General features: G+C 36.9%; 1 protein-coding gene across 4 annotated transcripts in view; it reads right to left on the reverse strand.

The window, feature by feature from the left end:
• Positions 1 to 24006, reverse strand: part of arhgap42b (Rho GTPase activating protein 42b) — a 105860-nt gene that overhangs the window by 3022 nt on the left and 78832 nt on the right. The window contains exons 5-22 of one of the 4 annotated variants that reach the window (XM_028464327.1): positions 23195 to 23296; positions 22833 to 22943; positions 20818 to 20922; positions 18337 to 18466; positions 14426 to 14526; positions 13069 to 13178; positions 11150 to 11206; positions 9102 to 9180; positions 7515 to 7554; positions 7209 to 7271; positions 6191 to 6265; positions 4926 to 5010; positions 4696 to 4754; positions 3944 to 4049; positions 3707 to 3866; positions 2566 to 2716; positions 1486 to 1875; positions 1254 to 1410 (exon numbers count right to left, since the gene is read on the reverse strand). In XM_028464327.1, coding sequence (XP_028320128.1) covers positions 1254 to 1410; positions 1486 to 1875; positions 2566 to 2716; positions 3707 to 3866; positions 3944 to 4049; positions 4696 to 4754; positions 4926 to 5010; positions 6191 to 6265; positions 7209 to 7271; positions 7515 to 7554; positions 9102 to 9180; positions 11150 to 11206; positions 13069 to 13178; positions 14426 to 14526; positions 18337 to 18466; positions 20818 to 20922; positions 22833 to 22943; positions 23195 to 23296 — 2081 coding nt within the window. Of the gene's footprint in view, positions 1 to 1253; positions 1411 to 1485; positions 1888 to 2565; positions 2717 to 3706; positions 3867 to 3943; positions 4050 to 4695; positions 4755 to 4925; positions 5011 to 6190; positions 6266 to 7208; positions 7272 to 7514; positions 7555 to 9101; positions 9181 to 11149; positions 11207 to 13068; positions 13179 to 14425; positions 14527 to 18336; positions 18467 to 20817; positions 20923 to 22832; positions 22944 to 23194; positions 23297 to 24006 lie in introns of all 4 variants that reach the window. The other 3 variants (XM_028464326.1, XM_028464329.1, XM_028464328.1) reach the window with 3 other exon arrangements.

Raw genomic sequence — 24006 nt, forward strand, 5'->3', positions numbered from 1 at the left:
CAGAGTTTTTCAACCTTGGGTTCGGGACCCCATGAGGAGTCACCTGGAATTATCATGGGGTCGTCTGAAACGTCTCGTATTTGGTAAAATAAATAAATAAATAAATAAACCTAGGTTAAAAACATTTTTTTTTTTTTTAAATCATCATTAATTGCAAACTCTAGCGGATATTTTTGTGTATCGGGAGTGTGAAATGAGCGTAAATGTGACCTTTACACCCTAAACATATGTCCACTGTGTCCTAGGCTGAGTTCTTACTGGTTTAGGGCGTGACGTAACATGGGAGTTTTCCTTCCACTGCAGCAGAAGTAGCTCTGGTCCTCGGTTACAGGATAAAGTAGCGAATATAACAAGGCGGCCCTTGGCCTACGTGCACATTAACCTCAGAGTCAAGAGGACAACAGTGAGGCCCGGGGTGGACCCAGCTCGCTGATACAGGAAAAGCTTCTCAGACAAGTCAAACAATCTATTTGTCTCGGGAGAACAAGTGCAGACTGCTGCTGGGTCACATCAACCCCAGAGCAGCCAGAGCGCAATTAAAGGCGGCTCTGCTCTCCCACCAGAACAGGAAGGACATCAATCTGCTAACACATACTCATCTGATCCCTGAGACTCCTCACTGCTCATAAACACACAGTCATTTAAAAAGGAGGAAGAATTAGTTTAAACTGGCAAATAATGGGCATGACAAATTGTGAAAGTGGTTAAAGTGGGAAAAATTAGCATGAAATATGGTGAAATTAGGTTAAAAGTGACAATAATGGTTGAAAATATGCGACAGGCATTAGGTGAGAAAAGTGCTGGAAAGGGTTTATAAGTGCTGAAAATGTCTTGAAAGTGGAAAAAATTAGCAAAAAAGGCATTGAAAATTGTTGGATAAATGTGAGTAATGTAGCAAAAATGTATCAAAAGGTGCAAAAATATGGCAAAAAAAGTCATATGTAATATGACAAGTTTGATGCAGTTGAAGAAAAAAGGTAAAAATAATCAAAAACGGGCTGAAATGTCTTGAAAAGACAATGATCTTTGATTTATTGATCCATGAGGCCTTCACTGTGTCTTTATGTGATTAGTTTGTTTTTGTCCCGAGCAACTTTAGATGTGTGACTATTAAACATTTATGGAGACGTTAACATTTTTTTCTCACTAATCCTTGAATTATTTCCACATCAAAGTGTTCCTGGTATTCCTTAAACCAATAACATGAATACAGCCTTGATATTCAACTATTCTAACTGAACAGTCATCATTACACTGAGGCTGGCCTTTGGTAGCCATTGCTGACTGATGAGTCCGCCCTGAACCGGGTCACTTGTTTAGGAGGGAGGTCTGGGTACCCGGCCGGTTGGAGACGCTCCTTGGACTCCTGTGGGGATAGATTCTGGATTGATCCAGAGCAGCTTCTACGACCTTTACAGAGACACATAGATCTGATGAGAACACAGAATCCAAACTCTCAAACTGGTTACGTAGAGACGGTCCTACCCTCGGTTATATGTAGAGATCTCAGGGACGGAGCAGAAGAACGGTTCGGCAGCTGCGGTGCCTCCATGTGACGATGTGGAGCTTTTTTCGGAGCATGCGACAACCTGGACGAGGTGCTGACAGACGACAGGCTGAGGGCGTCCTCCGACTCTCCGTCCGTCCGCCCGGCGTCCTCCCTGGAGCTGGACTCGGGGCTGCTGGCGCACACCGTGCTGCTGTGTCCGTTGGAGCCGGTTTGAGACGGAACCCGACTCAGGTTCAGGAGAGACCAGTGGGGACTGGTTTTGTGCGTGGACCTGGAGAAGGTGTTCTGCTCTGAGGAGTGGGAGGACAGGGACTCCATGCTGCCCATGGGGGGGGTGCTGCTGGGGCTGCTGCTGAGGGTGTCACCTAGGCAGGGACCAGCGATCAGGCACACAGGGCGCTCATTAAAACCTGCCACTGCACATGCTCAATATATATTAGCTTTATTAGCTTTATCTGCTAAAATCCAATAATGTTCCAATGGGCACTGATAAAGATTTTTGCTAAAAACCTCCTCAAGAAAGCGTAAAAACTTTTTATCAATATCTGAGTGTTTTTTTTCTAAATTCAGGTGTTTCCATTACCAGTTTTTATTGCGCTATTTAGATTTTACGCATTTCCAAGGAGAATGGAAACGCAGCTTCAGTCTTGAAAATGTCTTTGAGGAAAAGGTTTACTGTCAATGAGGTTTTGGAACAGCTCTTTCACAGTAAAAGTGGCGTAGAGGAGAATGTGTCTGGGACAGAGGACTTTACAGTGAATAACCCCAAATATGTCATATAAAAAGGAGATAAAATAAATAAATTCATACTTTTATGACATCAATCAATATGGTTAATTCTTTGAGTCATGATGGTGCACCCCACATTTTGATGAAAACTATTCAAGATAAAATAATTGGAGTTTCATTTTACATTTCATTTTTACAGCATGTATTCAACAAATAAAGTGGCTGACACAAAAACTTGGTCAACAATTTTCTGAAAATCATTTTCTGGAGGCAAATATCCCTGGGGTTAGATTGGGTTAAACACTAATAACTGCCTTAATACTCACTTTCTGCATCTGCCAGACACAGTTTGGGGGTGTAGAGGCCTCGGGGTTTACGGGGTCCGGCCGACAGGCAGATGGCTCGGCTCCTACGGGAGCCTTGCCGACTCTGAGGTTGGGGGAGAGGAATGTTGGGGTCTGGAGGCTGGTGGAAGATCTGTACAGATGAAATACAACATTAATGACTTTTCCTGCTGTCACCTTAGCATTTCTGTTCATATCAGATGGACGGACTTAATACGTGTGTGTGTTAGTGTGTTGGTTTTGTTTTGTTAAACATCATTATCATTAAATAATGAAAGAAAAGCTCTTTTATGTCTGCGGCTTATATATTATCTTACGAAATAGAAACTATTGTAGCTTTTGTCACAGCAGGGGCCACAAAAATGTGATCGTCTAATCTGAGGGCCCCTTTTTGTTTAATTAGAATAATGAGAAACATTAATAAAGAAAATATAAATCTTAGCTCTTTTTGTTGTTTTGTATATTTTCACACCATTTTAGTATATTTTAGTTTTGTTTATTGTGTTTTTGTTGTTGTTTTGGGTTTTTTTCATTGATGTTTGGTGCATTTCTGATGAACGTTTTGTCCCTTTTTTGTCGTTTATGTATTTTTATTGACGTTTTGTGTGTTTTTGAAGCCATTATGTGTGTTTTTTTTGCTGTTTTGGTGCATTTCTGACGCCCTTTTTGTGTTTTTGTTTGTGTTTTTTTTGCAGTTTGGTGTGTTTTTGGAGTGATTTTGTGTGTTTTTGGAGTCATCGGGTGTGTTTTTATGGCTGTTTGGTGCATTTCTGATAACTTTAAGTCTGTTTTTATTGTCGTTTATGTGTTTTTGAAGTCATTTTGTGTGTTTTTATGGCTCGTTGGAGGGTTTCTGATGCTGCCTTGTATGATTTTGTTGTCATTTATGTATTTTTCTTGCAGTTTTCTGTGGTTTTGGAGTCATTTTGTGTATTTTTGTTCATTTTTTCATTTTGTGTGGTTGCTTTTGGGCGCCAGACAAAATTAAACGAAGGGCGGCATGTGGCCCCAGGGCCCCCAGTTGCTCACGTCTCGACTACATCAACCTTTCCTAAACTCTGTTAATACTGGTAAAATGTAATTAAGATATTTTTATTATCATTATCAGAGATCAGAAACTCACCTTAGTGAAGTTCTCAATGAGGATTTCCACCACAATGTTCTGAAACTTGATATTCATCATGGCGGCCACGGTTTCCTCCTGTGACCTCATCAGGGTGGGACCAAAGATGACCCCCAGGTTGGACACGGTCATCAGGTTCAACTGGTGATGTGTGGAAACTCTGCACCAACACGTCACAGGGCGTCACTTTACAGTTGGACTCGAACCACGAGGAATGAAATGATCTGAGCTACGTACGTGACGAGATGTTTAATCAGCAACTCCAGCATTTCTTTGTTCCTCTCAGGAAGTTTATGAACCAAAGCGTGGACTGCACACACTCGGTAGTTTTGGTCATCTGACTCTGAAGAGCAGAAATAAAACAATATAAAAACAGGATGTAATAATAAATAATAAAATGCTTTTGTTTTGAGTTTGTCCTTTAAATTATTTATTTCTATATCTTATCCTGGATACAAGACTGCAGAAACAAATGTAGGCGCTACTTTATGAAGGAAAAAGTGACAAATGTGTTATAATAAAAGGGAAAAAGAAGGTGGTGTTAGGTGCATTTCTGATGACATTGTGTTTTTGTTGTCATTTAGGTATTTTTTAGTAGTTTTGTGTGTTTTTGGAGTCATTTTTTGTGTTTTTATTGCTGTTTGGTGCTTTTCTGTTGAAGTTTTATGTGTTTTTGCTATGTATTTTTTGTGTAGCTTTGTCTTTTTTGGCCGTTTGGTGCATTTCTTATGCCATTTTGTGTGTTTTTGTATTTTTCCTGCAATTTTGTTTACTTACTTTAAATATATATATTATTTTAATGCAGTATTACCTTGGTTTTAATGAATAAAATACATTTAAAACAAACTGACTTCAGTTTAGTATTGAGATGTTTATTCTCGAGCGAAGAGATAATCTGTGCTTTGTTACTAAGACAGTCAATAACAGGATGTTGGACATGTCTTGTAATACAGCGTTACAATAGAAACGATGGAGTTCTTGATACTCACTGACAGCCATGAGGAAATCTTTGTGGAGCTTGAATGTCATGAGCGGCTCACAGAGACACCTGGAGAATAAAAAACAGCAACAATTGTCATTTGTTTCCCTGCAGTGACGCGGCTCTCCTCAGTGCAGCCACTTTCCTTTAGTGAGTCAGAGGCTGTTGCCTAAAAGGGTTTTTAGAAAGACATTATTGGGCGTAATGGTGAGCACATGCAGTCAGTGGGGGCGAGCTGACCTCAGGTAATTCTTCAAGCCACTGGTGATGGTTTTGTTGTCCCAGGTCTCCGGGTCCAGGTCCATATCAACGGGTGCTTTGGATGCTGTTCCAAATGACATTTTTACATTGAAGTCATTAAAACAATTAGAGAGTGAAGTCAAAGCGAAGCTAAGCTGACATGACCTCAGGCTGCTTCATTTAAAACTCAATTAGAGACACAGAAGAGAAAGTGGATGTGGCTTTAGAGAGGTCGGGATAATTCATTCAGATGTTTCCTGTTCCCATGTAACTAATATAGGCAAACAAAATTACACATAGCAATTTAATCAAGAAGTCAGGGCGAGGTAACGTGGGGTCAGGTTGTTGTTACGCTACCTAACCACAGGGAGGAGCTCTTTACTAACTCTGATAGGTCACAATAATCAACACGTGTGTCTTCCTTTCACTGATAAAAACGTCCTGACCCAGGGAGACCTCACTAATACTTTAAAGGTGTGCTGTGGTATCTGGTTACAAAATATTAGACACAGATTGTCTTAAAAAACTTTGTATATATGTTCATATTCATTATTTTTAATATTCATTTTATTATGATACTTTTTTGTTATTATTATCATCATTACTATTATTATCATTATGATTGTCATTGTTATTATTAGCATCATTATCATTAATGTACTATGTCTGTTTTTTTCCACACCATCCATCAAGTCACATTCCTTGTGTTGTTTACAAACTTGGCAAAAATTACTTTTCTGCTTGTGATTCTGAAATGGGAAAAATTAGGATTTTAACTGATTTTTGTGACAGATTTTTTTCTATAATTTAAGCACATTTTGTGGAGTAATTTGAGGAAAACTGCTGACAATTTGAGATAAAAAAAAATGCTCTGTTATCGCAGCCGTAATTGTAGCCTCGAACGATTGGATTTTTTTCTATGAATGAGGACGTTTGGGGCAGAAAAGCAATGTTTATTTACAGCTTTGTGAATAAACTTGATTTTGTTCCAAATAAAATTGCACATCTACTCGTCTGGCACAGGTGTGTGTAATCTGGTAATGCGCATTAACCTACATATACACACTGCACCAACAGTTAAAAAGATGTTTCATTGAATTATATTAACAATACAATAAAAATGGCATCTCTAGGTACTCATATCTGTACATGGTATGTGTAATTATAATTACACATGAGTAGTCAGGATATTCTTACTGTTGGTAAGAGAACAGGGATGTAGAATATAAAACACATAGAGAAGATCAAACTAACGTTCAACTTACAAAAGACTGTAGACATTAACTTCTGCACTTTGGAGTTTACTCCTCCTATTCTGTAAAGTCCCATTGTATGGATGCCTACAGCAGATACAAGAGGAAGAAGTAGAAAGAGGAGGATGAAGAAGAAAAAAGAGAAAGAAGGAGAAGAGGAAGATGAAGAAAAAGGAAGAAGAAGGAAAAGGAAGATGAAGAAACAAAATGAGGAAGATGAAAAAATAAGAAGGTGAAGAAGGAAGAAGAAAAAGGGGGAAGAAGAAAGAGGAGAATGAAAAAGAAAAAAGAGGACAAAGAAAAAGGAAGTTGAAGACAAAGAAGAAGTAGAAGAAAAAGGAAGAAGAAGCAAAATGAGGAGGAAGAAGACAAAGAAGAAGAAGAAGAAGAAAAGGAGGAGAAAGAAGATGAAGAAAAATAGGAAGATGAAGAAGGAAGAAGAAAAACGAGGAAGAAGAAAAAGGAGGATGAAGAAGAAGAAGAAAAGGAGGTAGAAGAAAAAAGATGAAAAAGAAGGAGGAAGAAGAAACAGGAGGATGAAAAAGAACAAGGAGGATGAAGAAAAAGGAAGACGAAGAAGTAGTAGAAGAATAAGGAAGAAGAAGAAGAAGCAAAATGAGGAGGAAGAAGACAAAGAAGAAGAAGGAAGAAGAAAAGGGAGGAGGAAGAAGATGATGAAGAAGAAAAATAGGAAGATGAAGAAGGAAGAACAAGGAGGAAGAAGTAAAAAGAGGAGGAAGAAGAAAAAGGAGGAAAAAGGCAAAGAAGAAGAAAAAGAACAAGGAGGAAGAAGAAAACAAAGATTAAGAAGAAAAAGGAGTAAGAAGACAACCAAGACGAAGAAGGAAGAATAAAAAGAAAAAGAAAAAGGAAGAACAAGAAAGAGAAGAAAAAAGAGAAGAAAAGGGAAGAAGAAGAGTACAATTGAAAACAAAACAAACACATTATGCCCAGTGTGTCAATAATAAATCATATTAAGCATAAAGTTGATCTTTTGTCAGAGTTCTAGTTGTAATAGTTAAACTCTCACCTCTCTTCTCCACCAGGTCAATGCACTTCCTCACAAAGTTAAAACCAGACTCATTAAGAAACGCTGGAAGACACGAGAAAAAGGCTGAAAAAGGCTGAAAAAGGCTGATGGTGGAGGAAAAAACAACCTTTAAGCATGATGTCAACAGTGTGGGCCAACAACCAATGGTTGCGTTAATGAGCACATACTGCTATCTATAGGAAGTCGCTTTAAACTTAAAGTATGTACAGTATCAGTTGGCTTCATGGGAGGTTGGATTTAGTAAAAATATGAATAATTGTAACTAATGAGGACTCAGACACTCACTTTCTTCCTTCTTGCTTAGTATAGCAGGCAGGTTGTAGATCTAGAGAAATGTCACAAAAAGGTCACAATTATTAAAAATGGAGCAAATTCAGAAAAAATAAAAGATACAGTACTTTACAGAACATGGGCAACTGGGCAAGGGGCCACATGTGGGCAGAGTTTGTGCGGCCCCTAAGGTAAATGTAAATAACACAAAACAACAACAAAAATACACTAAGGGCCTGTACTACGAAGCCAGATAATTATATCCTGGATTTATCTCCGTTAGCTTCACCTAACCAAACATTGTCCATCAGACAGAAGCTGTAGTACGAATCTAGATTAGAGGCAATGTGCGCCCTCTTGTGACAGAGGAGGAGATTACAGTGTCAGACCAATCACAGAGAAACTGGACAGCAAATTACGTCACATTTGAGCAATAATTCATTAAAAATATGAAGAATTTAAATCCATAATTCAAACCAAAAACAACATTGTTGCTGCAGTAAAAGCAGCAAGTAATTAATTGAAGAAATTGATTGATGAGTGTTATTGGTTAAATTAGTGAGATTATAAACAGACACTGATCAGTTTTACTTTCTCGTTTTCCTTGTCCGTGGCTCTGATGTTGCGTTCATGCAGATCAGCCACAATGATCCTCCTTTTATTGGACAGGTCGTTCTCTAAAAGAAGCGATTGGACAGGAGGCGGGACTTTAGTACTCGCTCAGATCCTAGCCAGAACAAAACCTGCTCCCGACCAGGTTAGTCGTTCAGCTTAAGTTACCATGGTGATTTAGCTCCGTAACACGTTAGCCAGCTTCGTTGTCTAACGAATCTTAATTAAAGTTAGGAAATCTAGATTTGTAGTATAGGCCCAAAATGAGAAGAAAGTTACACAAAAGGACAGAAAAAAAACAACAAAAAGAACTACAAGCACAAAAAACTACATCAAAAGCACCTTGAATGACTCCTAAAACAGAAAACAAACACCAAACACACACAAAATGAAAGAAAAACATACAAAAAACAAAAATTACTCTAAAATAATAAATGACAGGAAAATAAACTAAAATTGACAATTAAAAAAATTCAAAAGAAACTACAAACCCCACCCCTCACAAAAATAGAAGAAAAACACACAAAATGAATGCAAAATCACAAAACAAGAACAAAAGCACACAAGATGAGAAACAAATGACAACTTAAACTTCGCTCTTTCCTATATTCTTGCTATATTGGTCATTATTCTAAATTTTGACTGATTGATTATAATTTCTTAATCCCAATAGAGGGAAATTCACTTTCATCGACAAAAAAAAAGAATCAAAACCAAAATATACCACATAACCTATTCAGAAAGGAAAACATTAACTTTGATCACCCTGTAGCTGGCCACCTTTGATGAGGGTGTCGTGTTAAAAAGGCTGAAACGTCCTGTGTTTAATGATTCTAATTCTAATTCTAATTCTAATGTTGACAATGTGGCACCGCAGTATAGTGAAACAGCACAAGAGGGCGCCAGTGTTTAATTTTCCAGCTGTGGCTTGGAGCGTGTCAAACAAAGAGCAGTGAAGTATCCTGATCAAACTATGAAGCGGCTCCTCACCGGCTCCTTTCCATCCATGGCCTCCAGCCAAAGCCTCCTGTTGGCCTCTGACAGAGCCTGTAGCGTCATCACGCCGTGCCTGAAAACAGTTTAAAAAAAAAAAGCTGCTCTCAGTCTGATCTCATGGCTGTGTTTACACTAGCTCAGACCCACTATAAAAGGACTAGTGGAACTAAAATAGCTCATGCGCTCAAACCGTGCCCTCCATTTGGCGTTTGTGCTTCAAAATCCACTCCCGATTAAAAAACTTCTGAGCGTGTTTACAGTTTCCACTGTGCATGCACTCGGCCTTTGCCTCGTCTTCACCGTGAGGAAGACTCCTCTGAGAATTTGCAGCACTTGCTGTAACACATTGCATCAAAATCATAGGATTCTTGCAGATGAAGGTGAAGATTTGACCATTTTATCACACCAAGGAGTGATGGTTAGTACCAGCATGAGACGGATTACTACCAAAGTACGACAAAAACCCTGATTTTGTGAGATCGTGTCGAAAGAAACAAGCTTTGATGAAAGAAATCAAGAACGACAATAAACTAGTAATTAATCACAAGGAGAAATGCCAGTCAGTCATTATTTCAGGCTCTTTGGAGGTCCAGAAACCAATCTAAGCTCAGTGATTCCATTACTATGTGTACCACAATTGGCTGATATTTGCCATAAAATCTAATATCTATATTATTTCCACTAATATATGCTGTTTACTTTATTTATGGCCTAGGTTCCCAAAGTGGGGTACGGTTACCCCCAACGGTACGCAAAATGTCATAAAGGGCACGTGAATGAAAATTAAAAACACTGACAATATTGGAAACTAGAATATAAATAAAGTAGTTAATGCTAAGGCTAGGCTAATGCTAGGTTAATCGTAGCCGACCAATCAGATTAACGCACAGCGCCAAAACAGCATTGAATGCTGGTTATTTTATTTATTTATTTATTTAATTTAATTTTGAATTGAATTCATTGGTGTTATTTTATCTAAAAAATAAAGTACATTATGACAAACCTTTTATTTTATACAGATGCCTTTGTGGAAAATAAATTAAGTTCCAATTGTGCAAGATATTGTCGGCCAATAATTGCCATAAAATCTAATATATTCTATTGTGTTGTTTGGCTTTAAGATATTTGTTACTGACTAGTAAAACCAAACAGGAAGGTAGAAATTTCCTTGCACTGAAACTTTCACATTTCATTTAAACTTTTGATTGCACTGTTTTGCAATGCTTTTAGACGTTGTCTTGATATTTAAAATAAATAATAATGTCTGTACACAATTAAACTGTATTTATTTTTATTTACTTATTGGGTAGGGGTAGGGGTGGGGTTCGGTCAAGGACACTGAATGACCTAAAAGCTGGCCCTGCTGGTAGTGACAGGCAATCAGACAGTAGCAGCTCCAGGAATAAGGAATAAATTAGGTGCAGTGGCTCTTTAAGCTAAAGTGGTGACAGCAGCTTTATTATAATGCTACTGTGTCGTGGTCCACGTTGTCCTTGTGGTTGGCACTCGCACCTTGGGATCATTGTACTCTGTGATAAATGACTTGCCCTGTGAGTTAGCGTTACGCTCTCCAACCGGGAGCAGTACTGAAGTGCCAGATGAGCAGAGTGACGGCCTAACTACGTTGTGACACCTCCGCGATGAGAATAGTCGTCCTGCTCGGTGGCTCCAGCCAGCGTTAATCAGCCCACAGACGCTTCAAGGCGTGCGATCTTTAACTCTGAAGCCATTTTTATTCCCATTGCAAATCAGCTACGAGTGATCTCACACATCATTCTGCAGAGGCAAAGTGGTTCTCAGATCCCTGACACAAATCATTGTATTATTCAGGAGTGACTGCAGCAGACAAGCAGGAAGAGCTGAAGAATGTGTCTGCGTCTCTGAGCCAGTGACTAGGGATTAGGTGATGTCTGATTTTAGTGAAATGAAAAGAAGAAGAAGAAAACAGCAGCAGCAGCGTTGTGTTGGGGTTCAGCGTGACGACTACGATTGACAGCAGCAGACATGCAGCGAGGTGCGACTGCACGGGTCAATTCACATACCGGACTTTAAAGAAAAACTGAAGCGGTCTGAAAAGAGTTCCACGATAGATGTCATTTCTACAGCGACATGAAGACAGAGAAATAACGGATGAATGTTGATGATGCAGACATGGAGCAAACATGTTAGAGATGGAGAGGACGGGAAGGGTACGGTGGCCCTGAAGGGAAACACACAAATGGAAATGACAGAACACACACAAGAGAAAAAAACACAAACGAGGAAGAGGAAGGTGGGCGGGGGGTGTGTTTTCTTCTTTGCGTTTGTGTTTTTTTTGTGTGTGTTTTTTGGTGTTTGTGTTTTTTTTGTGTGTGTGTTTTTTGGCGTTCGTGCTTTGTGTTTTCTTTTTTGTGTTTGCGTTTTCTTTTTGGTGTTCACATTTTCTTTTTGTTTGTGTGTGTTATCTTTTTTGTGTTTGTGTTCTTTTTTGTTTTTGAGTTTTGTTTTGTGTTTGCATTTCATTTTGCGTGCGCGTTTTGTCTTTTGTGTTTCCTTTTTTGTGTTTGCATTATTTTTTGTTCTTTTTTGCGTTTGTGTTCACTTTTTCTTTTTTGTTTGTGTGTGTTTTCTTTTTTGCATGTTTTGTCTTTTGTGTTTGGATTTTCTTTGTGTGTTTTCTTTTTTGCATTCATGTTTTGTCTTTTGTGTTTTCTTTTTTGTGTTCACGTTTTCTTTTTTGTGTGTTTTTGGCGTTTGTGTTCACATTTTCTTTTTGTTTGTGTGTGTTTTCTTTTTTGCATTCATGTTTTGTCTTTTGTGTTTTCTTTTTTCATTCACATTTTTGTGTTCGTGTTTGAGTTTTATTTTTTGTGTTTGCGTTTTCTTCTTTTGTGTGTTTTCTCTTTTGCATTTGTGCTCTGCCCTTCAGGGCCACCGTAGAAGGGACATGCTGCACGGTACAAACACAGTCTACGACTTTGGGTCACATGGCCATAGCTGTGCGATGAAGATGTTAATCAAACCTGAACATGTTCAAAGGTTGTGTTCTCCATGGCTAATCTGGGATTAATCAACAGTCACAGGATGCAGGGGAATAAAACAGTTAGCATGCACTTTAACAGTGAAGGGTCATTTTATGTCATTTTAACACATTTTCAGGGGCCAAAAATTCGGAATTTTTTTTACCAATTGTTCCGTGATTATTCAACAGGCACGTTATAATTTTTTAGTTTGATGAGATTAACACTTTTTGAGATATGGCCAATTTAATGAGGAAGGTATATGTGTCAGTTTTCAAGCGTCCTTATTTTTCTTCCATTTTCAGCTTCCAATATCTCAGGAACTACATCACATAGAAAACTAAACTTTGGTACAATAATATAACTCCACCTACTCTCTCAGAACATACAATAATATCTGCTATACATCCTATCTGATGGACATGCCAGCTCCTCAAAATGGCTAAAAAGTTTGTCAGGGTTTGGGTCTGGAACATGTTTGGGCCTTCAGTAAACAACGTAGCATATGCCTCAGCTCCCTGTAACTTAATCAGCTTAGAGCTATGAACATAGACTGTTCACATCACTAATGATTAGTCACATATATGTATTGGTTCTTGGGTGACATGCTCTTGAAATCCCCAAAAATACGTTTTTATTACTATTTTCATTGGACCATAACTGGATGTATGAATGTAAGAAAAAAGTCTGATCTTTAATTTAAAGTATAAATAATACTCTTTATTGGGTTATAAAACAATTTTTCTTTGAGTCTTCTTCATTTTTTATTTTGGATCCCCAACTTTGGGTTATTTCACCACTCACGAACATTGAAAAGCCTTAACATGAGGCCTCTGCAGTTTGCCTCTGCGTCTTATAATCATTTACTGTTCATTTGTTGGCGTGGGCCATTTGTTGAAATGACATGGAATGACTCACAAGTTAGATAGAAACAAACTATGCTCCAACAACGCGTCACAGACCTTTCCATCACTTCAATGTCGAAGCAGAAACGTTTGTCAATAGAGTCCGTTTTCCTCCGGATGCACGACTTCAGCTGGAACATTTCTGCTTGATTTGGGACGAGACCGTTCTGCAAATAAACAAGGATTTCATTAGGAAGATAAATATGTTCGGAGCAACAGTGGCTTCTTCAGACACTTTAAGCTTCACGCGTCCTTCAAGATTAGCTAAAGATTAGCACACGGAGCACTTCCTGAAATGGGTTGGAAGTAACATTCGAGCCTGACATTTTGATTTGATTTATTTTCAATCCCACAATTACATTCCTAATGGAGATTTAGGAGAAAGATTACTGCACGGGGGAAAATTGGCATTGAAATGAAAGATCTTTTCATCATGGAGTGGAATACAGAGTGTGTGTGGAGTGTGGTTGTGCTATTTGGAGTAGATGTGTTACATTTCTCTAGGGTCTGGTTTAGTTGGTTGCAATGAAAACAATACTTATCCAGTATCAATAGGACAAATGTAAAGTCTGACGATTATGGGCGTGTTTTTAAGAAATGGTCTTTATTCAATTTAATTTGATCTCCTGACATGTTGCGGTTGTCAACTGCCTGTCTTCTTCAGGGGCGTCTACTGATCGCTTTGATTCATATTATTTAAAAAGACAAAAACAACTTGCTGAAACTATTACGTGGAAGTCAAGAAATATCTATCTATAAAGCAATGAAATCTGTCTGTGTGTGTGTGTGTGTGTGTGTGTGTGTGTGTGTGTGTGTTCCTCAGATATCTCTGCGGATCAGGATCAGACTGACCCGAGAGTTTCAACATGGCTGCTACATGGCTGCAACGTTGGATTTGTTTGGATGCCCCACCTCCTGAGTGGGCAGACTCAGTGATGATGTCATCAGTCCTAGCTCTACAGTGATGATGTCATCAGTTAGAGTATAAGAACTTTCGTCCTATCACTGCACACCATAGCCATGTTCGCACCAGAGCCAATCACAATATACAGGACCTGGAGGAGTTTATCATTACGTATTTGCGTTGTAAGAGGAACCGATAAGCGGAATTGACGGGCAAGCAAACAAACAATTCCTAGGAATTGGATTACGGGGGAACCGGTTCTCAGAAAGAACCGGTTTTCGATTCCCATCCCTAATTTTCCACTTCCTGCACTAATACTGGCTACTCTTATTGAAAAAATATGATGAAAAAACTAACTTTAAAAAAAAAAAAAATAGTCACCAGAAATTTATGATGTAAAAATAGGGGTCACAAGAAGAAAAAGGTTAGGAACCACTGATATAGAGGCTGTGGAGATTGCATGTTGTCCCTGAGCTGGTTGACAATAAACCCGTGGAAACTCCAACTGACCTGCTTTCCAGACGACTTGGTATCAGTGTTGCTCATGGTGAAGGCTTTGCTGCCTTTGTCGTACGTGCAGTAATGACGCGTCCACGTGCATCCCAGAGGACCTAAACACACACACAAGAAACCTCAATTTCAGCCAAAAAGTATTCGACTTTAAGACTAATGCAAAAATACGACCTAAATTCTACATTTATAATTGGGGTCAATCTTATGCCAGAGGCTTATTTGTCCTTTTTTGAAGAAAATCCCTATTTTCTATTTTTCCCAATTGTATACAATGAATAAATTAACATGAATAATATAAAATTAATAATTAGACAATATGTTTTAATTTCCTTTATGTAGAAATAAGATGAGACTAAGTGAGAGGAGAATAAGAAAACAAAACAAAGGAGAGTGAAATGCTGCAGAAGCTGGGTTGCCAGGTTGGGTTTGCAGCAGGGTTGGGGTCAATTAAAACTGTAATTGCATAATTGAAAATGTATTACAACTATGGCGTAGTTACAATTGTAATTAAAAAAATTCTTAAGGTTTGTTTCATATCAACTTTTCCCACATTTTACCATTTTCGTGTATTTCTCTGTTTATTTGTAAGTTTTTTTTGTGTATTTTTGTTGTCTCATTGTGCATTTTTTTTGTCTCCTTTTGTGTATTTTATCATCCTATTAAATATTTGTGTTGTTCTTTTGTGTATTTCTCTGTTAATTAGTGTTTTTGCAGTAATTTTGTATATTTTGTTGTTCCATTGTGCATATATATATATATATTATAATTGTAATTGTGTAATGGCGTAATTATAATTTTAAAAAATCTGTTCCCTTCGTAATCATCATTAAATTGTAATTCAGTCATTTACAATTTAACGCAAAACTAAGGGACTATATTTACAGTTCTATGTACAGTTGTACACATATGCAATTAAAATATGTTTCATATCAAGCTTTCCCACATTTTGCCATTTAAAAACTAATATTAAAACCTATATTTTATTGATTAGGAACCATAACAATATGACCAATAGATAGGAAATAAATTAGATGAAAGACATTTGTTTTTAGTGTATTTTACAGCTGATTTAGGACCTGTTATCATAAGAGATGCTAATAGGAAGCTAACACAAGAGGAAGGTTAACTTTTATTAGCTTATTTATTTCAGGCTCAGTAATTGTGATTAATTGTAATTGAACTTTAGTAATTGAGAATTTAATTGTAATTGAATTTCTGAGGATAAAAAAAATTATTGTAATTTAAGAAAAAATGCTGGTCACTTTAAACGTAATTGAAAACATAACTGACTTAAAATTGTAAATGACCCCAACCCTGGTATATAGGCAACATTTTAAAGTTTTTTTAAGGTTATGTGTAGAATTACTGCCAGCGTCGTGTGAGGGGCTTCAAACAAACACAGACACATTGTGCGTGATGGAAAAGGTAAATAAACAGGAGACAGAAACTGCTGAACACTTACTTATTAAACACTTTTATTTATTGCTCTGTCAGTTTGAAGTGTTTAAAATGCTAAACGAGCAATTTAGTTTTATCTCTCCACTCGCACAGGCTAAATACTCGAGCTAACGCCTGTAAACTCTTGCAAAAAAATAAATAAATCTATTTCCAATGTGTGCTAATGGATGAAGATTATTTTAAGGGTTATCTGTTTGAAACAGCTGTTGGTTTAAAGAGTAAATGTATGCAGAAAATAACAGTTTTGTATGTGAAAAGTGTTAAATATTGAAAAACAGCGCTAATAATTTTGGTATAAGTATTTTCAGCAAAGCAGAATAAGATTATACTATTACTAATAATATTGTACCTGAGACACTGGCTGTGACTGAGCTGTATGGAATTGTACAGTTTCTGAAAACATCATGTGTTGTATATTTAACTAAAATAATACTCTGACCTTTTTTTTCCTCTCTCAGACTCATATTTTCTGGATTTTGTTAATATTTCATAGCATTTATTAAGGGTGTAAGAACCATTCGGCAATATATCGCAATATTTCACCGCACGATTATCGTTGCAATCCGAAAAATGTCCAAATTGATTTTTTAAATCATGTTTTTTTAACAAAAAAAACATTTAATTGCGCAAACATATGCATAGCAGGTAAACTCCCGGTCACTAGGTGTCAGTGAACCGTATCCTACCTCACAAAGTATTTTTTTTTTTAGATTTATATATTAAATTTGACGATACACTTCAGAGAAGAATCAAAAATTGGCTACAAACGCAAGCTAATGCTAATAATTCTAGCTAGCAGAGGTGCTGGTAGTGTGATTTATCTGTCGGTGATGGTAAATGGTAAACAGACTTTATTTATATATTGCTTTAAATTACCACCAAAGTAGTGACAAAACACTTTACAATATTAGCAACATTCACCCACCAATATGACAGAGCTGGCTAGCAAGATGCTAATCAATGCTAATCGACAACTGGGAGCAATTTAGTTTTCTCTTTAATTTTAAATTAAAGACTACTCAACAGAAACGTTAAAACTCTGAAGAAAAAAAAAACACTTAATAGCCTGGCTGGTATCTATGTAACCTTGTTTCCACGACAACAACAAAAAAATCAAAATCAAAACGGCAAGTCATAATTATGAGTTAGTAAAGTCGTAATTAAAAGACAGAAAGTCATAATTATGAGATACAAACTTGGCATGTGCAGCAGTTTACCGACACTGACTGTCACCATTCTTAATGACACTTTGAATAATAATTAATTCACATTTTGGTTCTTTCAATTCAACACATGGTTCATAGAAGAATATAGTGAAATTACATTAAGTCTTTATTGCAACATGATTCTGTCATTTTTCTGTTTTGTTGCAACTTCACATAAAAAATAATTTTCTCATAATTTCGACTTTGTATCTCATAATCATGACTTTGTTCTTATAATTATGAATTTCGATCTCATAATTATTATAATCATAACTTTCTCTCTCATAACTATGACTTTAATCTCATAATCATGAGTTTCTTTCTCATAATTATGACTTTTGATCGCATAATTCTCAGAATTATGCCTTTTATCTCATAATTATGACTTTCATCTCAATCATGACTTTCTCATAATTATGCCTTTGATCTCATAATCATGCCTTTGATCTCATAATCATGGCTTTCATCTCAAATATGACTTTCTTTCTCATAATTACGACTTTCTTATTCATAATTATGACTTTCAACTCATATTCATGACTTTCATCTCATAACTATGACTTTCATTCTCATAATTATGACTTTCGATCGCATAATTCTCATAATTATGACCGTCTACCTCACAATTATGACTTTCTATCTCAATCATGACTTTCCAACTCATAATTCTCGTAATTATGACTTTCTATCTCATAATCATGACTTTCTCTCTCACGTTTATGACTTTTTGTGGAGGAAACGAGCTCCCACAGTTATCTAATAAAAATCTATATTTAATTCGTTAAAGTTTTGTTCATCTTAAAAAAATTCTGATGGACTACAATACATTGATGAAGTTTTTATTTTTTATTTACCTATGCACTAATAAGAATAATCAAACATTTATTCTGGTTTCCATTGCAAACGGGTCCAGTATCAAAACTGACAGCTACTACCAAAACAACATTAAATCATATCTAATTTTGTACAAACACAAAATGTTCATTTGTGAATCCATCATTGTTGAGAATTGTAAATAAACCATCAGACAAAGAGTATATGGCGGGCGATATAAGTCTACCATTGGCTGTAAGCCCCCACGCCCCCCTCGTTTGTGAGCGCATCAAAGCAACTGGTAAACAGGATGAATTATGAGCTCTGTCTGAGAGGATCCCTTTCACTGTGGCCTGGGAGAGAACTCCAGACATGTTTATGGTGATGGATGTAAAACCACAAACTCATAAGTGAGGGGAGAGGAAGACTCACGTTTCTCCTGAACGAAGAGGAAGCCTTCCATTGTCCACTGGCCTGGTGGTTTATAATCCTGGTCCACAGACCTTATCCTCTTCATCAGCTTCTCCACTTCCTGCTTGGTGCTTACAAAATTGTTACGCGTCTACACGGAAACAAGAAAATAATAACACGACTTATACAACCCCTTTAATCAGGTGGAATAAATCAGAAAATAAATATATTAGTGGTGGGAATGACCGATTTAAGTGTGTATGTAATTAATTGATCTCGATTAATCTTAATTGAATTACAATAATGGACATGAGAAGCAACATTCAATTTAAATATACAGTATATATAAACAAACACAATTTGGTTGTTAAAGCTCGTTTATTGTTTTTCATTGATTATATATATATAACAATGTGCATTATGAATAAAAAATATTATGATTGCATTGTTCACAAAGCACACACTTAAATTTAAGGAAGCTATATTCATGTTTTTCTGGGTTTTTTGTAAACTTTCTAAAACAAATAGGGATGTAACGATTCACTCAACTCCCGATACAATTCGATTCATGATACTGAGTTTTCATTATGATTCTCTCACGATTTATTTTACAAAATGGGACTGTAGACAAACAATGACTGAAAAATATTCCTTTTTTTTGGGGGGGGGAAAAAAAAAACTAGAAAATACTGTACTATTTTCTTTTTATTTTTCATTGTCAAAATAATCCTTTGATAAACTATTCAAAACACTGCAATTTAACTAAAATAAATCTTGAATAAAATAAATTAAGGAATAATACAAATAAAGAAAAAGCCTATTAATTTAAATTCTGGTTCTATAGTAAACAATGCAAACTGCATAACAGTTCTTTTTCTTTTTAAAAGTGCAACAAAAAATGTTTTTTGTGCCTTAACAATTGCACTTCAAAAAAAAAAAAAAAAAACAGTCATTGCATTGTATTTACGTCAGATATTTGTTTGGACCAGCAGAGGGCGCTGGTAACCCAGTTGTCGGTTGGCATGTAGTTATCCTAGCAGTGAAGAAGAGATGCTATGCTAGCAGACAGAGCTAATAGAAAAACGTGACTTTTACAGATATTCACGTAATATTAGAGATATTCTTTCGGTGCTAAAGGGGTAAGGAATCATTTATGAACATGTATAAGAGTAGAAGGCGGCCAGAAAGAAAGTAGTAGCAGATTCCGCCCGCAGCCTATATCTCTGGACAAGAGAAGGATAAATATATATATAAAAAAAGTACTGCGATTCAATTTTCAGAATATCGATGTGAACCTTGATACCTTTGAATCGATTTTTAACTGCCTTACGATTAATCGTTACATCCCTAAAAAACAAATGTGTTTTTGTATTAAAATAAAAAAAAAACAACACTTAGTACATATATTGTCTGTCCACCCTCCCTCCCCCCCAAGCTACAGGGGAAGGTGGGTGGAGCGCCCCCCAGAGGCTGGCAATCCTTTCCTTCCTGCTATATTCTCGAGTTCCGTTGTGACTGTGTTTTGTTTTAGTGCACTTAAGCTGAGAAGTTTTTTTTCCCTAGTTTTAAACTGTTCTCCCTAATAGGGAATTCAGTTTAAAACCTGCCTTTTCCCCTCACCTCTCCGCCTGTTGTTCTCCCACTTTTTATCTAAAAAGTTCTCTCATGTGATTGTTCTTTGATGTTTTCTTGGACGGGATGAAAGTGAAAGTTTGTTGCTCTGTAACGTGTGCAATGACAAATAAAGTTATTTCTGATTCTGATCAAAGTACGTTAGTATGCAATTTCGAACACAGCCTGTGCCTCCCGTCTCTTGTGTTATATATAGTCTGTGCTTCAGTATCATGGGTACTGTATACCGGGAACTTGTGAAACGAAAAAGGTTCTGCGTTATTTTCTTTTATAACTAATCACAATTCACGCGTTAAAGTCCCAGCCCTAAAATGTATATAAAGAGCTCCCTGACACTGGAAACCTAAACCATCTAAAAACCATTAACAAAAATAGATTGTGACTTCTGCCACTAATAAATCACAGCCTAGTATTTTATTGGAGAAAGTTCCCGACACTACAGTAGAAACTTAGATTTCTTTCAGCAGATCTGGGACAGTTTCACCCCATAAAGTGTTTTTGTATTGGAGAACATTGGGAGTTTGGGGACGGGAAACTTTCAAGGCAACAATGCTGTCGTTTGGGGGTAACAGAGTGAAATTTGGAGCTGCAGGCTGTGAGTGCTGAGGTCATAGCATTAAATCAGCTGCTGCAGCTTCCAAAAGGCTGTTCTTTTCCTGACACAGAGCCACAAAATGATCTGCAGTAACAATCTGCAATGCAACACCGCAAACATCGATCCTTCCTGCTGTGAAGGATTTCATTAAGTCACACTCAGATATCTGCTTGTGAACGCACTGCTCATTACATATGGGAGCATGATAAGCTGTAGAATCTGATTACATGGCTGTTTGCTTTTGTACACAAAGCCCAGAGGTGTTTCACACTCACGTTCTGTAGGTTAAACTGGAGCTGCTGCTTGTAGGGCTCGAACTCGTGAGCCAGCTCGTATCCTTCATGGTAGAACGTAAACAGACCTTGTAGAAAAGATAGGAGCTGGAGACACAAACACAGCTTTTAATAGTGCACGACTTGGACCTTTAAAGAGTACAAGGTTCATCTGTAATTTACATAAAACAGAACATTAGCACGAGAAGCGTCTTGTTTTTTGTTGCTTCTTGGCACAAAATGCTTCATATTAGGTGTGAATTAGTTGACCGCTGACATGGGCAACTGGTGGCTCAGTCTAATTTTGTGCAACCCCGAAAATAAATATACAAAATGACTCTAAAAGTACACAAAATGGCAGAAAAATAAGAAAACAAAGAACAAAACAGCAAAAGTACACAAAGAAAAGTAGAAATACACAAAACGGCTCCTAAAAACATACAAAATACAGACAAATACACAAAAGAACAACAATGACTGTAAAAAACAAACATACAGTGACCAATAAAACACAAAAACAGCAAAAATATACCCAAGTACAGAAAAATATACCCAAAGTAAATGAGCAAAATGATTCCAAAAACATACATGACAGAAAAATAACGCAAAAATACACAAAATGACTCACAAAAACATACAAAATTACAGACAACAACACAAATACACATAATTTACTCCAAACAACAACAAAACTAACCAAATTAGGGAAAAATATACAAATCAAAAACAAAAATACTCAAAATTATTGAAAAAAAAAAAAAACCCACACAAATACAGAAATATACAAAATGATCCCAAAAATGAAATGATACCAAAAACACAACATTAATTTAAACACACAAAAAACTAAATTATACAGATCGACAGATAACTAGACAAAATGACAAAAAACAACAACAAAAAGACAAAACTGTTCATTTCTTGTATTAGATTCAGAATCAGAAAATACTTTATTAAATGACGCTTTCAGTCCATTGAGTTCTATAGAAGGTGAAGCATTCAGGATCATTTAGCATCTTTTTCAGTCAAAATGACAACTTGTGCTGCTTTGGGTTGATCTAAAAACCAGTAAAAGTTAAAGAAGTCGATGCTTTTTTTAAATGAAATTTGATAAACAAAATCTGTGAGCCAAAATTATCTGTGACCACAGGAGGCGACAGGTCCAACTCTGCTGTTTCGTAGATGACATGAAGAAGAGAAGAACAACTGCTGCTCATTAATGCTGCCCCAAGTAGAATCTGTCTGCTGCAAAGAACCAGTGTTCTAGTCAGAAATGGTTGAAGGTATGATTTAATGGTTTACGTCCGGATTTTATGAACTTCTTTTCTTCTTCATGGCGTCTACGAAACAGCAGAGATGAAACTGTCGTAATTGGTGTAATCAATTATACAAATATGGTGCAAAATAATGCGTTATGTTAGGCATAGATATTCTAATACGAACAATTTCCAAGGTTTTAAGCCACATTTGTAATAACAGTGGAGAATTCATTTAAGCTAACTATAATATCAAAACTGGGATTAAAAAAAAACTATCTAAGACATTGTTTTCTTTACTTTCTCTAAAACTTTTACATCTGTTACTCAGCGTTGCATCTAATTAGCATTTTAATAATTAAGTTGTTTAAGTTCAAACAGCTCTGAAGTCCTTTGTAATTCCTGGCATGAACAATTAATCATAATGTTTGAATGGAGTTTGCCTTGAGATTAGTCACTGAAAATCAACAGGTGACCAACGTACTTTTTACTTGCATTTAGTCAATTATTATCCAAATTCTGCCTAATTCTTATTAGGTATTATTATATTATTAGGTATTTAAGCTAAAAAGTTGCAGGTTTAGTTAAAACAATTGGAAAGAGACGTTTTAAACTCTCTAATGACCCTAATTTTAACAGCAAATTTAAATCTTTGTTTCTGCATATATAGCAAACATGGCAATGGAAATAAACCATTTTCTATACGACTTCATCACACAAAGAGTATGTGATTATGAGGGAAAAAAATGACGATTTCCTTACCGGCTCAACAAACTCAAATTTCTTCTTTTCTTGCACTTCCTGAATTTTGAAAACATACTCGAGGGACGCATCATAAAAGAGCTGCCTCTCCTTATCAATCTGAGTGTCAGCCTAGGAATGAACAAACAAACCAGGGGTTAGCGCTGTAACAAAGAGCCGCGTTGACCTCGGTGGGAATGTGTGTACAGAAAGTTAATTGCTTACTTTACCACATGAGTGTGTGTGTGTGCGTGCGTGTGTGTGGACCAGAGTGAAGAGTTGCAGGCAAACTACAGATTTATTTTCAGAGAACAGTCAGCTGACCATGAAATAGTATTATTCTGAGGTGTGTTTGGGATGAGGATAATCTATTTTGGTTTCACCTCCTGCAGATATGCCTCTTTCTTTTTGGATGACAGGTTGAGGTGTCTCTCAAGCGTTGAGTAGTATTTTTCTGTTTCCTTATCAAATTTCTTCTTTCCCTCCTGAAAAATATAAAAAAAGTTAAATAACAAACATGGAACACCCACATTAAACGACCAATATGGAACTTTTCTTGGTGTGTGTAAATGGACCACAACTAAGAACAGTTAGAACTGTGAAACATTAAAGGTCACATATCATGCCATTTTTCATCCATCACCATTTGTTCTAAGAACCCCAAAAACATAGTATGAGGTTTATTTTCCCAAAATCCCCTGTTTTCCAAAGTTTTAGCCTCTGAAAAGTCACTTTCTGAGCAACTCTACACAAACAGGCTGATTTGTGGCCTACTTATGCATATTCATGTGTGGGCGTGTCTATAGCGGAACACTGACTTCCTCCTCCCCGCGCGGTGACGTAGGGCCAGAGGATGACCCGCCCTCCTCCCACCCACTCCGTAGCTGAGCTCATGCTGCTTTATAAACATGAGACAGAGCGTGGGGGCGGGGCGTTCACCAATACATACATAGACTGTAGAAAATATATACATAGCACTGCGCGAAGGACGCTGAAATGCTCAACTTTGTGGGCGTGTCTGTTTATATGTCAATCACGGCAGAGAGCTTCCTGGAGGCGTGGCTTCTCCAGCTCAGTGCTGTCAAATTAGTCATAAAGGTGGGAACGCGTCATCAAATTGGAGCGAGGTGTTTGTGCTCACCCTGCAAATCACCCTCTAACTAACGATTGAGGGAATCAATGAAAAAAACACTTT

Source organism: Gouania willdenowi, chromosome 13, assembly GCF_900634775.1.
Source record: "Gouania willdenowi chromosome 13, fGouWil2.1, whole genome shotgun sequence".
Classification (NCBI taxonomy): domain Eukaryota; kingdom Metazoa; phylum Chordata; class Actinopteri; order Blenniiformes; family Gobiesocidae; genus Gouania; species Gouania willdenowi.